The sequence below is a fragment of the Gloeophyllum trabeum genome (genome assembly GCF_000344685.1).
Source record: "Gloeophyllum trabeum ATCC 11539 unplaced genomic scaffold GLOTRscaffold_00007, whole genome shotgun sequence".
Classification (NCBI taxonomy): Eukaryota; Fungi; Basidiomycota; class Agaricomycetes; order Gloeophyllales; family Gloeophyllaceae; genus Gloeophyllum; species Gloeophyllum trabeum.
This window is the reverse complement of record NW_006920416.1, coordinates 1,452,688-1,467,678: the sequence shown is the minus strand read 5'-3', so window position 1 is coordinate 1,467,678 and position 14,991 is coordinate 1,452,688. Positions and strand designations below refer to the sequence as shown.

General features: G+C 53.2%; 6 protein-coding genes across 6 annotated transcripts; 2 read left to right on the top strand and 4 right to left on the bottom strand.

The window, feature by feature from the left end:
* Window positions 1-574: 574 nt before the first annotated feature.
* GLOTRDRAFT_129646 (uncharacterized protein) lies at window positions 575-1,300 on the top strand (the record flags this gene model as incomplete). Its single annotated transcript, XM_007868312.1, has 3 exons — window positions 575-1,125; window positions 1,172-1,222; window positions 1,270-1,300. 3 exons carry the CDS (start codon window positions 575-577, stop codon window positions 1,298-1,300), a joined length of 633 nt encoding a protein of 210 aa, XP_007866503.1.
* Window positions 1,301-1,533: 233 nt separating this feature from the next.
* On the bottom strand, window positions 1,534-3,143 carry GLOTRDRAFT_42378 (allantoin permease; the record flags this gene model as incomplete). The annotated part of the gene is made up of 2 exons (XM_007867947.1): window positions 1,534-2,750; window positions 2,804-3,143. 2 exons carry the CDS (start codon window positions 3,141-3,143, stop codon window positions 1,534-1,536), a joined length of 1,557 nt encoding a protein of 518 aa, XP_007866138.1.
* A 621-nt stretch (window positions 3,144-3,764) lies between these two features.
* GLOTRDRAFT_138937 (uncharacterized protein) lies at window positions 3,765-5,033 on the bottom strand (the record flags this gene model as incomplete). The annotated part of the gene is made up of 6 exons (XM_007868311.1): window positions 3,765-3,904; window positions 3,956-4,176; window positions 4,236-4,360; window positions 4,410-4,471; window positions 4,533-4,713; window positions 4,771-5,033. 6 exons carry the CDS (start codon window positions 5,031-5,033, stop codon window positions 3,833-3,835), a joined length of 924 nt encoding a protein of 307 aa, XP_007866502.1. The 3' UTR covers window positions 3,765-3,832.
* A 662-nt stretch (window positions 5,034-5,695) lies between these two features.
* On the top strand, window positions 5,696-7,471 carry GLOTRDRAFT_61337 (uncharacterized protein; the record flags this gene model as incomplete). Its single annotated transcript, XM_007868310.1, has 4 exons — window positions 5,696-6,037; window positions 6,803-6,931; window positions 6,995-7,267; window positions 7,337-7,471. Coding segments are annotated over 4 exons (879 nt in total), but the record flags the coding sequence as incomplete, so codon positions are not given.
* A 1,962-nt stretch (window positions 7,472-9,433) lies between these two features.
* GLOTRDRAFT_138935 (FAD/NAD P-binding domain-containing protein) lies at window positions 9,434-10,908 on the bottom strand. Its single transcript, XM_007868309.1, has 2 exons — window positions 10,886-10,908; window positions 9,434-10,836 (listed from the first exon to the last, which is right to left on the bottom strand). The coding sequence occupies exon 2, from the start codon at window positions 10,834-10,836 to the stop codon at window positions 9,529-9,531; it is 1,308 nt and encodes a 435-aa protein (XP_007866500.1). The 5' UTR covers window positions 10,886-10,908; the 3' UTR covers window positions 9,434-9,528.
* A 431-nt stretch (window positions 10,909-11,339) lies between these two features.
* GLOTRDRAFT_106062 (uncharacterized protein) lies at window positions 11,340-13,519 on the bottom strand (the record flags this gene model as incomplete). The annotated part of the gene is made up of 4 exons (XM_007868308.1): window positions 11,340-11,426; window positions 11,463-12,900; window positions 13,048-13,230; window positions 13,281-13,519. 4 exons carry the CDS (start codon window positions 13,517-13,519, stop codon window positions 11,340-11,342), a joined length of 1,947 nt encoding a protein of 648 aa, XP_007866499.1.
* Between the last annotated feature and the right edge of the window lie 1,472 nt (window positions 13,520-14,991).

The window sequence follows — 14,991 nt, the reverse complement described above, 5'->3', positions numbered from 1 at the left end:
ACATCCAGTCGCGCCTGCGGAAGCAATCTCTCGGGTTACGCTACGGTGCTCTGGCGTGGTAGATAATGCGGATAGGACAATCCGTCACTTGCGCTGCACGATAAGCCTGAGGACGATGCATACTCCGCATTTACTTGACAAATGATGACCTTCCGCAATCCACACAGACTCGATCATTCAGCGGAAGCAAATCTGTTCGCCGGAGCCGCAGCTGCCGCCAGACTGTGCTTCCGCTTCACCGCGGAGCACGGTGATGTACTTTCCGCTCGTCCACAGACCCCTGGAATTGAATTCTCCATGTCATACATTCGTATCCATGCCTTTACCTATAACTCTGCACGGCTTCGTGTGCAGTCTCGTTCGAAATCTAACCGACCCCTGTTGTCTCCTCTCAAAAATCTTATTATGCTTGTAGCCTCAACTCTTCTTGCACTTATCGTCCCGCTCGGCTTGGGGAGTGTGGTCAATAGAACCACACTCGAACCACGGGATGCGGTCCTTGCCAACGGTATGAAAATGTCGTACGGGTCGACTTCAAACGGTCTGCAGTGGCAGGCATCGGGTACGATCCTTCATGCACTCACCAGCCTCGAGGGTGCTCATAGCGGTGGAACGGCCGGTAGGTGTCCTGAAACAAGGATGCTCCTCCACGCCTGGCGCGCACATCACCAATTGCTACTCCCTGTCCTTAACTTCAAATGCCACTCAACAGCTTGACTCCGGATTTCCGGACTCCCCGCGTCAACGTATCGAATTCCTAACCAAGGGCTCTGCTGATGGCACGTCGCACACATACAAATGGCGATACTACCTGTCGTCGCAGACAGGGACGACTACCCGCTTCTTCCACCTCATGCAGGTGTTCTCGCGCGGGGATAATGCCGCCATCGTGACCCTAGACGCGGTGAAGGGCCAATTCGCGGTGGAGGATAACTTTCGCAATTGTTCCGTCACGCGCTGTCCGTCCGTGGCAATAAGCCAGTTCACGGATCGTACGACTCTGCATGCGATGACGGTGACTTTTGGTCCGACTGGCAAACTCAGATATATCGTCACGGATGCAGACACTGGGGCCAATATTCTCAGCTATACCGCCTCGGGGAAGATGGGCTCGCAGTCGACATCGTGAGTTGCCCAATGTGCACTTTCAGTTTGGCCTCATATATTGCAGGCTGAAGTTCGGGCTCTACCGAGCGACAGTGTCAGGGATGACAGCAGCAAGGTATGCTGGTGGAGCCTTTCGCGATCGACGCTGATTACTTTACTCAGTGCCAACTTGGGAGACTTCACCTCGAGCTGAGGTCTTGTGTTCTGAGCGTTGTTATGTCATGAACTTGTGTCCTGTTACCGTCCCTGTGAAAAGTTGTGTGATCCAATCGTGATACCATAACTTGAACTCCATAAGCTTGCAAGGGTAGTTGTACCAAGATGTATAATCGTAAAGCTGCATATCCCCGTCTCGATTCGCTGGAACACCCAGTCTTGATTTCAGCGCTGAAGTATCGCCCTGTTTACTTCCCCTGGTTTCCCGCCTTATGGGTCCTTCGTTTTCGAGTCACCATCTGAACTAGTGGCGACGTAGTCCTCTTGCGCGCTCAAAGATTCCCAGCCCAGGCCCTCCTCCTTGACATGTCTCTGCATAGGAGTAGGCCACACCCAGCAGACGAAAATATAAATGACTGCCGAGACAAAGTACGACAGAAGCCAGCCAATGTGGCCTATGTCGACAGCGGTCGTGGATACCTTGACGCCTAGCGTACCAAGGAAGCCGGCAAATGGTAAAGCAACGCCTGCGATGTATGCGATATATGCTTGAATCGACCATCCTCGGGTGTAGTGATACAGGCGGTTCGTTCGCGAACCATCGTAAAGGTCCTTCACCGATATGTTTCCTTGGGAGATGATATAATAATCTGCGCAGAGGACACCCACTACCGACGCCATGAATAAACCGTAACCGCCGAGGAAATTCGTGAACGTGGTGGCCGAATACATTATCTTCCAGGGACAGACGGCCCATGCAAGTACGAGGCCGAGAAATTGTCCGCGAGTGATATTGATGTACCGAGGGAGTAACATGGAGCTGTCGCTCCCGAAGGGTATCATGTTTGCAGCGATGTTTGTCCCAAGGATCAAAAGTGCCCAGAAAGCGGCGCAGACGAAGACGGCGAACCTAACACCGGACGTAGGATACCGTTTCATGATGGCATCCAGGAGATCCCACTGGTTCCACAATTCCAAGCCCCAGGCGTTGTTAATCGCGGAGGTCGATAGGATACCGAATGATGCCGATATTGTAACTGATATCGGGTTGGCGATCATCTGTGGCCAAATGGACGCCCAGTGATGGCGGGACCATCGAGAGAAATCTGGCTGATTGGTGATCAAATTGGCGGTATTGCCTAGTCCGGAATTTATCGCATACATCCAGAACCAACCCCACTGACTCGCCGGTGCTGCTGAAGATTGAGGAAGACCAGGACCTAAATCTCCATGGGTATTTACCATGCAGAATATGAACAGACCGACGCAGGCGGGGACAATGGTACACATTTTCAGAGTGAAGAGCCATCTGAGTTGGTACGGACGAAGGAGGGTGAAGGGGAGATGGCAGAACCAATAAATGAGGAAAGCAATCATCTGCTGGGTAGTGAAGCCCACGGAAATCGGGATGTGATTGGGTATATCGGCGAAATGCGAGCCAAAGACTGCCGTGAGCATATTGACGACGAAGCTCGACCCAACATACACTGAGCGAGAAGCTTTAGTTGCTATGAGAACAACGCAAGATTTCGCCTCTTACATTTGATGGCGTAATACACTACAGCCATAATCGCCCCAGCTGCAACGACGTAGTATGCTCCGTACATGCCGAAGACTGAACGGGCTATTACCGGATATCCGAGATGGTACACTTCCCCGCTCCGAGAGTTGATGGCCATAGCAATTGAGCTTATTAGCTGGCTCGTAAATACCACTACGAGCGACTGCCACCAGTTTAGACCAATGCCGACCATGGTCGACCCAAGCGTCCAGTTATCCATGGACAAGCTGAAATAGAAGAAGCCATAATTCCACCACCGCCATGTCCGCTTTTCGGGCGGGGTTGGGACGAGATCTTGCGAGTTCAGCGTGCCAGACATGTTCGTCGTTCATTCGTGGTAGACAAGGGAGCCTTAACAATTACCCACCTTCGTTGACCCATGACCACGCTCCGTCGGGGTCATCCTTCGATCCCGGGGTTCGCAGATACTCGTTAAAGTTCTCCTTGCTTTGAATTGCTCGTCGAAAGTTCATCTTCTTTGTGACCACAAAATCACGTAAGTGCTGTACTAGTACAGATATCATGTTGACAACCGATGATCACTTGTAGAGCTTTGAGAAACTCGGCGTAGTCGATGTCGGAAGGAGACGGGCACAATGGGAAGACGTACAGAGCACCCTTTTCACTACATGGTTGGACAAAGTTCTGTCGCTTCGGAAGACCAGTCAATGATAACGCTTCAGCTATTTATAACGTGAGCGGCATAGATAGCAAAGAGATACCGTATCCGCATTTGCCCTTCAATGTCAAACAAAAGGGAGCGAAAGCCGGCAGCGGCGACCAGCGGACCCACCGTTATATATCCCTTAGTTAGTATTGGGACAGGTTTCGGAGCGGAGAAGCGACACCTAACGATAAGCGGGTGAGCAGTCTCAATCCACAATTTTACCGTGGTTCCTTTTGCCCGTCGCAGCTGGTGCATATTCCGAAGGCAGTTAGTCACGTTCAATGCATCCTCTGCATTCGCAACAACATATATTACAGTGAAAATGCCAGCCCTCCAGGCATTCACGCATCGAACTCCATACGAACACCGACATTCTGCTTGACGTCCATGCCTAAACGCTTCATCCTGCCAATCTATACGAGGTCAGTAACCGGCCGTCCATCAAACCCAAGGCCACAGCACACCTCGACCCTCTCGTTCTGCACTCTTCGCAGCTCCTGCAGCTGCTCTTTGCTCAGGTAGCTCTCGCGTTCCACGTCCTTCTTTTTGTGCCTACTGGCATGCGCCTGCATGTCTGCGTTGGGGTCGTAGACGTCCGTCGGGGGAAGGTATTCACCAGCACGGAGGGCGTTCATACGTCTATCGAACACTTCCATGTTGTAATACTTCTCATGGGGAAGTGTGGCTGCGAGGTGAGCCGCGTGTTAGATGTGGACCACAGAACAAGCAGGAGGATATGCACACCTGTGTTATAATCCTCGACGAATTTGGCAAACTCTTTCTTCGTTTGGTCCTTAGATAGTGTTTCTGGATTGATCAGGCGCTCTTCGACTAACCATGTCCGAAACTCTTGGTCCTTGTTATATAAACTAAATAAAGCGTGAGTATGGGGACAACGCGTTGACGACAAAGCCTAACTCGGTCTCACTGATGATACCGTATTTGCCCCACTCAAAGCTCTGAGCACCGCCCTTCTTCTTCTGCAGATGCAAGCCAGTCAGATCATGGACAGAATAGATGCAGGGACGAATGCAGACGCACTTTCTTCTTCTTCTCCTTCTTCCGCTCCCTCCGCTCACGACTCCGACTGCTACGTCTTTTGTGCTTGTCTTTCTTTTTCTTCTTCCGATGGTGATCCGACGACGTGGACGACTGAGAAGGGGATCGCGACCTTGAGCGGGATGCTGAACGTGAATGTCTCCGCTTCTCGCGACCTCGACGGCTACAGTCCACTGTCCTCAACATTCATTTACATTGTAAAGCATGACAATCTACGTACCTGCGCTGGTCAGGAGAACGAGAGACGGAATCACGCCGCTTAGGAGACCTGGAACGGGAACGCCCCCTGCGTGGCGACCTGGAACGAGGTGCGTCGCGGTCGTCCTTGCCCGGTCTTCTTCGTTCTAACGATCTTCTATCCCTCTCGTCGTCCCCTCTATTCCGTAGTCTGTCATCTTTATACCTTCGATCAGAACTGGGACTGCGATGCCGCCCCCTTGCGTCATCCGCGTCTTTGTCGTAGCGGTCATGCCGGGTCGACATCAGGATTGGAAATCAGGCAGAGTATCGCCTAGATAAATAGATAATGGTGTATATGCTGGCCAACCAAGCGTCGTATAATCCTTGTTAGACTGAGGGCGATTACAGGCTTGAAGTTGTGGTAGTAGTATAAGTCGCAGCCACAGGCCCACAGCGCGCATGTGACGTGTGCGTGACCCTATACTGGCACGCGTCACACGCGTGTGTGGCCATCGATAAGTATCGCCGACAACTCTCGACAACTACATCGTCGACGTCCTCGTCGTTCGTAAGGCCGTCTGGTCGTTCTAGTTTATTTATTTGCTCTGCTGTAAATACTGTACTTCTCTTGGGCCATCAATCTCGAAGACTGGTAACCGCAACTTACCACCGACTGACACAGGAGTTTCAAGCTGTCACTGTTGCCCATCTTTAATTCCGAACAATCTGCACGTATACCCCCTCAAGAATAGACTGGAAAATTTTGTAATACCATTGATACCCGTCGACACGATCAAGACATCTTTTTCTCTTGATTTCTCAGTCGGAGTCATCAGCAAACACAGAAACCATTGAATCTTCGGTTTGTGGCCTGGCAAGAGAACTCAACATAGAATTGCCACAATCGGACTTTCTGAATAAAACTCTGTGTCTCCTTATCCTGTAACCGTGACCTCGACCTCATCATGCCCCCTGGATCTCCCTACAATTCCTTCGTGGTCCCCTATTCCATCCGGGTCGACGAGTTCACGTCTTCGCCATCAATATCGACCGTCCCCGCACTCCATCTGCTGTCGCACACACATTCTGACCACATCGTGGGCCTCTCAGCAAAGTCGTTTGCATCCATCGTCGTCTGTTCTGCTGATGCGAAGGAAATGCTTTTACGCCACGAAGTATACTATGAACGATCTCTCCGGGACAACGAGTTTAGGAGTGAGTCTGTACGGACATTCAAGCACTTGAAGGTGGATCCGGTGGTCAGTCAAGACGGCCAAGTGTACTACCAAGGCTCTCGAGATTTGTTGGTGAGTGGCTTAGTCTAGTGCCATCGCGAAGGGCATATATGCGCTGTATTTGTCCAATTCTATACTACTTCACTTCGTAAACCATTTCTCCGCGTGCTACAACTTCTTTAAGATCAAGCGAGGATACGCTGCCCCAAATACCAATATTCAACGAATCGTTTGTCTCCGTCTCAATTTAAAATGTCTCACTTTCCACAACCTTCAAATTGACCCCCATCATGGTACAGAAAGCGATTCCCCTGCACACACCGACCGAATTCGACCTATCCAACCACGAACGTGTGAGAATAACACTATTCGACGCGAATCATTGTCCGGGGGCAGTCATGTAAGTCGTAATCGTGTTACTACGTACAAAACCAAACGCATACAATCTCATCAAGGTTCCTCATCGAAGGAGACAAAGGCAACTTCCTACACACCGGCGACCTGCGCGCCGAACCGTGGTTCATCGAGTCGCTAACGCGCAACCCATTCATCCAACGATATACGGAACCCAATTTCCCCCGCGAGTTCTGCACGGGGTGGAGGTTCCCTGATTACATTCCTGACAGGTACGCCGAGCGTAAGGGAAAGGGTCCGGAGCAGCCCCTTCAACGATCAGCGCAAGTACACGGCCCTGGTAAGTTAGGGGTGACAAGAAAGGTACTGGATGCTATCTATCTGGATACCGCGTCGGTTTTTTCAACCTCAATCGTCCCGGACAAAGTGCGTGCCCAGATAGAGCATATCCTGTTCCTCCCCAGTTGACCTTCCGGCTGCTAGCAATCCGCGGTCTCGGGACTTGTCGAACTGATCGCGTTATTTTTGCCTACGACGCTCTTCTTTATCAACTCCTGGACCTGGGGCTACGAAGATATTCTGAAGGGCATAGCCGCCGTATTCGAGTGCCAGGTACGTCCCGCGGCATCCCATGGCTTTGACGATTATCTGAAGCTAACTCCCTTGGGAATGAAGATCCACGTGGACCGATACAAACACTCAGTATACAAGAACCTGTCGGACCCGTTCATGCGGGACATCATTACTACAAAGGCAGAGTCAACGCGGTTCCATGCTTGCGAACGGTTTGACCGCTGCAAGTACGTGCCCGACGTCCGCATCGAACCAAATGAAAATGCCAGGAAAGTAGTGTGTATCAACCCGGTAACGATGTCCAGCAGCGCCTGGCACAGGTATCTGGAAGAAACGCGACGAGAATTGGAGCAAGGGCATGAGATGACCAGCCTGGTAGGGACTCTGGATCACCATTGCGTAATTACGTCGCTGACAGGGATTGTATTCGCATACATCCCACAGCTAGTACCGCTATCTCGACATTCAGCACTGCCTGAGCTCTTGCAATTCGTCAACGTCTTCAAGCCTCGTCGGGTTGTGCCTAACACACTTATGCCCGCCCTCGGGGGTCTCGACTGGCTGTGCATAGAGAAGATGTTTAAGGACTGCGTATATTCCGATACGGAATACCCAACTCCTGCTCAGGCACAGATGTCGAGCCGAGATGACATTCTTCTGAAAGAGAAGTTCTCAGACGACGCCGGGGACGCGGCTATGCTGAATATCCTAGGCGAGGGCGCTCAGGAGACGGCAGAGAAATGGGCAGAAAGCGGCAAGTTAACGAAGAAGCTGGAAGTCATGAGGAACTACCTCACGGGCAAAGAGGAAGGAATCGTACGGAGCCTTATGAAGAAAGCAGGCGTCGCGATTCCGGAAGAAACAAAACTCGGGTCTAGTCCGGGAGGCCAAAGGACGCCTGCAAAGAAGAGGAATCAGAAAGATCTACCTTGGAATGAGAGAGACAGCCAAGAGGATACAGACGATGATGAAGATGATGAAAGGGGGCGGACCGCTCACCTGCTATTTTACAACGGAAGCTTTTCATCACAAAGGGAGAGTACCGACAGTTCCCCGCTCAGAAGTGAAATTGCCTTGTCACCCTTGAAGACGCTCACCACTAGCAAGGTCACGGCAGAAAAGGACATGCCGGACAAAGGACCTGACAATCGTGCCCTTGTTACGCCTGGGTCAAGTCCATTTCCAACGAAAGCCATTGTTCCTCGCCATCGAGTTGAACCCAATACTCCGACAAAGTACAAAGGGAGTGGCGCAAGGGACAGTATATCATTTCTCACTCCTCGCCCTTCTAACCCACAGACGAGACCCGTGCAGCAGCCACTTGTACTTGTGCCCCAGCCCTCCCGTTCTTCTCCAGTCCCGCAGCCACCCTCATTCCGACTTCCAGACCGTTCTCGAGATACCGTCAGTAACCCTGTGGGACCGCCGTTACCCACTCCAGAGTCATCATCCCGTCCTGGCCCTCCATCCCCTTCTCCGAGGAAGCGGCAGCGCCCAGTTCGTTTCGACGCGGACGTACCTTTCCTCGATCTGAGAAATATGCAGAAAAGTACCCGCCGTGCCACTCATCCCTCCAGTCCCGGAGCCCAGGACGAGAAGCGCCCAGTGAAGAGGACTAAGCTGGATAGCGCGGAGAATAATGACGGTACTAATGTGTTATCCGCACCGTCGGGAGTTCGCACTGAGAAGGGGGAAAGTGGTACTGCGGAGAGTTTAAACGTACGCAAGCCCCAGTCGAGTGCAGTCGATGGACGCACGTCATCGGACACTAGCAGATGGTCAGAAATCACTACTCATTTTGAGAGCAGCGAGGACAGTGGTGCTAGAGGCAGGCCTGAGTTATCCAAGGCACCCCACCCTACCCATGCGAGCGGCTCTGCACCCTCGAATCCATCTGAACCAATCCAGCCTGAGGGAAACACGTCTAGCGCATCCGCCCCGCATTCCAGCGTACCCTCAGGCCCAAGTCAGGAGCGATCGAGGCGCTCGCTAGTCCCCGAGGATCCCGAAGAGCGACGAAAGTTCTGGGAGACGGTGCATATGTTTCAGCGAAATATCGTAGCTGCCGGCGCCGCCCATCTGCTCTGGGAGAATAGACCGAGGGAGGAACGCGAGGCAATAAGACGGGCGGTGGGTTATTATGACGATCATCCCCGTCCTCCGAGCCCTGGTACGGATTTCCAAGGAGAGAGTCCCGAGGCTGCCAAACACCCGAGCCCTTCAGATGGGAGGAAGCGGTAGGAGGAGCTACGGTGTTTTTGGCCATGGGTGTCCGACTTCCACCTGTGCCGTTCGCTACAGTGAAGAAGCGAGGTAACACTTCATCGGGAGTTTAGAGAATTGTATATTTCATCAGGGTGATCAGTGGTTTTAACCATGGCTGTATCCAAATTGTAGCACGAACAGTATTTAGGTGTATTTGTTAGTATTGTACTCAACTTCGTTGTAATGATGGGAGCAGTAGGTTAGGGTTGCGACTTGGGCAACTCAATTTGATATGTCAAGAGTCGTTCAGAAAACCGTTGATGATTGAGAGGATGTATACATATTCTACAAGGATGCCATTGGTATCTATACCCAAATTGAAATACCATATAAACCGCACAGCAGAGTACGACGATAGGGAAGTGGTACGCCTACGCACTGATCATAGCTGTCGGTTGTGCAGGTAGCAGATTATGGCCGCCTTCGTGAGCGCCAGTCAACTCCTTCACAGTCTCATCCCAGACCTCGTAGGTGTTCTTCTCGCAGTCGAACAGGAAAAGCCAGTCGTCCCGCTTCAGCTTAATGATGTCAGGGTTCTTCTTGACTTCGTCCCAGTCGGCTTTATGCCACATGTCCCTCGTCTCCTCGCCGAGAAGCTGCGCCCTCCTCACTCGCCCGTACCGGATCTTCTCGTACGCGCGGACGGCGAGCGGGACGTTCTGCTTGCCCGCGAGCTGTAAACACGCCGCAAGGACGACTCCATCTTCCATTGCCTGCGACGCCCCCTGGATTGATGTGGGCAAGAACGGGTGCGCGGCATCACCCGCGAGGCACGTCCGCGCCTCCTTCGATACCCAGGTCGGGAGAGGGTCGCGGTAGACGAGCTTCCAGTCGACACAGTCCTGCGTGAGCTCCACAATCCGCCGGCAGACCGGGTCCCACCCGTCCAGCACCTTCAGGGCGTCCTCGATCTTCCCGGGGAAAGACCACGACTCCTCGATATCCCCCTCGTCTTTATGAGTGCACACCCACGAGAAGGACTTTCCGTCCTTCACCGACGCAGCCAGGAAGTGGACGTCGGGGCCCAGCCACCCGGTGTGCGTGTCCCCGTTCACGACGAGGTGCTTCGTGAGGGGGTCGTGCAGCAGCGGGGTCGAGTCCAGCCACGCACGGTAGATGGCGTAGCCGGAGGACTTGGGCTTGTCGACGTAGCCAAGGACAAGCTCCCGCGCCTTGCTCCGCACGCCGTCGGAACCGACCACGACGTCCGCCCAGAGGGTCTCGCCGTTGACTCGGACGCCCGCGCGGTCCTTCTCCTCGACGTACTCCAGCACGCGACACCCGAGCCTGATCTCGATACCGAGCTCTTTCGCGTGGTTGAATACGATCTCGTGGATCTCCCCGCGGTGTCCGTTCACGGAGGGAGCCTCTCTGTTCATCGGATACACCGGCTGTGAGGTGATGAACTCGCCGTTCCACTTGTAGAAGATGAGTTCCTTATTCCGATGGCAAATGGGGTACAGTTTGTCGTAAACCGAGCCATTTCCCCATCGCGCCATGATGCGCCCTGCGTTCGGGCCAAAGGAGATCACGTCACCCAAAGGCTTGAGCTCCGGGAAGGACTCTAAAACGAGTACAGAGTGTCCTTTGAGATGGCATTCTATCGCGGCGGTGAGTCCAGCAAAGCCAGCCCCAACCACAATAACTCTGATGCCAGTCTCCGGAGCGCGCTGTGTCATCTAAGTCCCGGCGTGAGCAAAGACTCCAACGGGAAGAGGGAATCCATACCTTACAAGGTGGACGGGCTGTAGGATTAATTCAAGGACTGACTTGTCATCGCTACTACCCAAATCCCTCGTATTTAAAGCATTGGAAGACTGATAATCAGAATACGCGCAAGATCATGGGAGCTGCGTATTACCGGCCAATAGCTGCAAGTGCGATAGAGTGGATGCATGTGAACGGTCATGGGGATGCCACCGATCGAAGATGAAGTCCGTAGTGGCAGTGCTGGTAAGAGTTGTATTCGTGGGAGTTTGAACGATTCCCACGGATAGGAAGCGACTATGTATGTTCGACTTAGTCACGATTTACTTCGATCCTCAACCATAAATCTCACGTTGGACCGCGGGTAATTTGAAGAGAGATATTCGTCTCAAGCGCCTCTTGATTGAAGTGAATGAGATGTGCGGGTATAATACAGATGGGTATAGATTTTACAGATATCCAATGCATGCAAAACTTAGTCCACGATCACAAGTCCATCATAGCTAGCTCTGCTTAGGATTTTTTTCATGATGTTGATAGGATTGAATTCTTCCTTTCCAGCCTGCGCATCCGGTTTCACGTCGCTTTTCTCGTCCACAGCTATCCAGTCCTCCTGCTCGGACTCGTCATCCTCGCCCATGAAGGTCTTCAGCATCGCTGACGAGAACCCTGACATCAGGGCAACGCCTGTCCGCTCGGCCTCGACCGGGACGCTTGCAAAGCAGTCGCAGAGGTTCCAGTAGACGATCTCAGGCATCTCGTAGCCTGCCGCATGATACGCCTTCTCGATCGCGTCATGGTTCGTCTGCCAGTCCGCTGGGTCCACCGACGTGCCCTCCGCGCTGTCGAACTGCATATCCGAGAATATGAACAGGCGCTTGATCATGTCCTCCTGTCTGATCTCGTTCTTGATTGCAAGGGGCAACAGCAGATCGACGAAGACGGCGTGCAGGTTCGTATTCATCCCCCACTCCGCCTTCACCATCTGCTGGACGCTCTTCCTCAAGCCGTTCGTCTCGACATCCACCTGTACGAATTTCGGATTCGCCGAGAAGGTGATGAACCCATTATTGAACGGCGGCTTCCCGAGTTGCGCCAGGATCAGAGACAAAGCAATGGCGGGATATATAGGCTGCACGTTCTTCTGGTTGGCATTGGCCCACATCATCGAACCAGAGACGTCGCAGACTGCGAGCGAGTTCTCCACTGCCCCTGACTCCCGTAGCCGCGCTACAAGGGACTTCCACTGCCCCTCGAGAACCCGCAACTTCATCTCCGCCATATCCTTTTTCACGTCTTGCAGCGACGGCTTCTTCGCCCGGGCGTCTGGCTCGTAGCACAAGTCCTGCTCGAGGTCCATGACGCCCTTGACCACCTCGTACGGCATCAGAGTTGCGCCGCTGATCGTCTTCTTACCCGACTCGACGTTCACCATGTACCGCAAGAACCCGTCCCTGTCGTGCCGCGCGAAATGCACCATGTTCACGTTCATGCAGACCGACGGGACGCGGTTGTACTGGATCTCCGTCCACCGGTTCGCCGACATCAGTGGCTCCGGGACGCGCAGCGCCGCCCGGAGAGGCGTCAGAACCCAGCGCTGGTAGTACGACCGGAATATGTGCGTCTCCAGTACCTGCCACCCGGATCGCCCCTGGGGGGGCACGGACGAGCGGATATGCCCCGACTCGCGCAGCAGGTAGCACACGGCCGTCGCGATGTTCGTGCGCCGGTCGTGCGCCTGGCCTGGCGTCGGCGCCCATTTCCCAGCGAGAGACAGCTGCCACAGGAGGTCTGACCGCTCCTTGCGATGCTCCTTATTGTCCGGCAGGCCCCGCAATTTCTGAAGTATTTGCAGGTCCTCGGCGAGCTTGTCTGCAAACAGCCGTGCGACGGCGATGTACAAGGCTCGATATTTCTTGTCCTTAAGCTTTCGCTCCAAGTGACCGTATGCCTCTGCAGCTGCCTTCGCACGCTCAGCCTTCGCTTTCGCTTTCCGCTCGGCGTTCAGCTTCACGTGCTCGGCGACGCGCGCCGCTCTCTCAGCAGGGGTTTTGGCAGCGGGAGCTTCCACAGGAGATTCGCCGGCAAGTAAGATACCTTCCCGCTTCCTGTATTTCGTCCAGTACGAAACCGTAGGAGCTTGCTTGGGGTAGTGCAGAGCCTTTGCGTTAGAGGGTATGAACAAGCCGCCCAGCTCGTCCGAAGTCGCAAGGAGAAGGATATTGAGTAGGTCCTTCCAATAGCCGTGGGACGCCCCGTGCCGACGCTTTCCATCTTTTTGCTTGCGTTTGCAGACTGGAGCCACCAGCTGTGGCAGGTTCGTTATGGCTGTTCTAGGGTGGTTCTTGTACAACCAGGCATAGGCTCTACCCAGAGTATCAGTAACCGTCTCTATAAGGATACAGAGAAGCGTTACTGGTAGAACAACTCCTTCTCGCTTTTCCCGTCATGTATACTTCTGGTATTCCATATCAGCCTGAGGGTGAGGGCAGGATCTTCCTCCCAGGCTTTCGACAAACACGAGTCGATGATATCCCATGACGCGTACCTGTTCAAGTGCTGGAAGGCGTCCAACATCGCTGAACCGGTAGATTCGAATGCGGGCGAGCCGTTCCACGTCAGAGTCTGGTTAGCCGTGGATTTCAGCGCGTCCATCATGGGATTCCGCGATGCCTCGCCCGCGGGCGCCATAGACACATCCGTGGTCTCCGCAGCAGGGAGGAGCACGTCGAGGAAGTTGGAATTGCACAACTCCTCAACGAGAGGGAGCGTCACTATCTGCGAAGTCCCGGCCACAGCTGGAGTGGAAATCATCCTGGTCGCTGGTCTACTGGGCACCTTTCGGACATGCTTATATATGTTCAAAGCACGTCTAATCATGAAGAGTCACCTGTTTGGCTGTGCAGCCACTCCATATACCCCTTAGAATATGACTCGTTATTGGAGATTCGGCCGCGAAAGGGATTAACTTGGATAGCCTTGCGGACCGTCAAATAAGGAACTGTTCGGAAGTAATGCACCGTGCGAACGGAAAGGAACCCACAACCAGTGGCAGTGATGGGACGGTCAAACCCCGACCCCTTGACCAATTGCCAACAATCGTCAATGGTCAATTGGGGTCTGACGGGGTCAGACAAGGTGTCAATGCGTGAGTGACTTCGAGTTCACGTAGCAAGATCATGATGTTGAGACTGATAGTATCCTGTCGGACCTGCGCAACAGAATGTATTGTAGAAACTTGGAGACACCGCGGCGGCGGATTGTAGACCTAGGACTAGCAGCCCTTGAAGTGCAATACAGTCTGATTCTTTGATGTCCCATATGCAATGCCCCATCCCCGTCCGATTCAGAAGCATAGACCTGAGTCTTAGTTGCTACACCCCTAATACTTACTGCATATCTGTACTCGCAAACCACCACTCTCATTCATGTGTGTATGTATCACCAGCCTCAGTAACAAGATAGAGCAAGGACACACTGCAGTACCAGCCTATAGCTACTAGATGCGAGAGTAAAGGTATGACTACTTTTACTTCACTCGGGTGAGTCGGCACTTCACGTAGCCGGATTGACATTGACTTCTTCCGTGAGATCTACGGTCCTGTGGCGGGGGAGCTACAGTCCATTACAGTCCCAGTTCCCACGCCTTTTGGGACCCCGGCCTCCCCATTCCCCGTCCATCCCGGCCTGCTGGAGGGCCAGATACACGCCTCCCGCGCTTCAAATATTGTATGTACATGCAAATATAATCTATGCTATTGTTAGTGATATTTGAGGGTCAAAGAAGCGCATCAGGCGCTCGGGAACTCTACGAACGCGCGGGTGAGGTAACCAGATATCTACCCGAGGGACTGTAAATGCCAAGGCTATGGACTGTGAATTTCGCCAGCGGAAATCGCGTCGTGACGCGATTTGGCGCGGGCGCGCGCCGAAATCGACCCCCTCCTCAGCTAGGTTCGGGTCGGCAAATTCACAGTCCCAACCGCGGCATCACAGTCCACTCGGCACCCAGATCTTTGGCTTGCCCCGAGCTTTAGCTGACCTACTTGCTTGCTCCTGGTCTTTATTCCTTACTTGTCTGTACTGAACTGTAACTGTACATGTACTATAGGCAAAGAAATTTTATT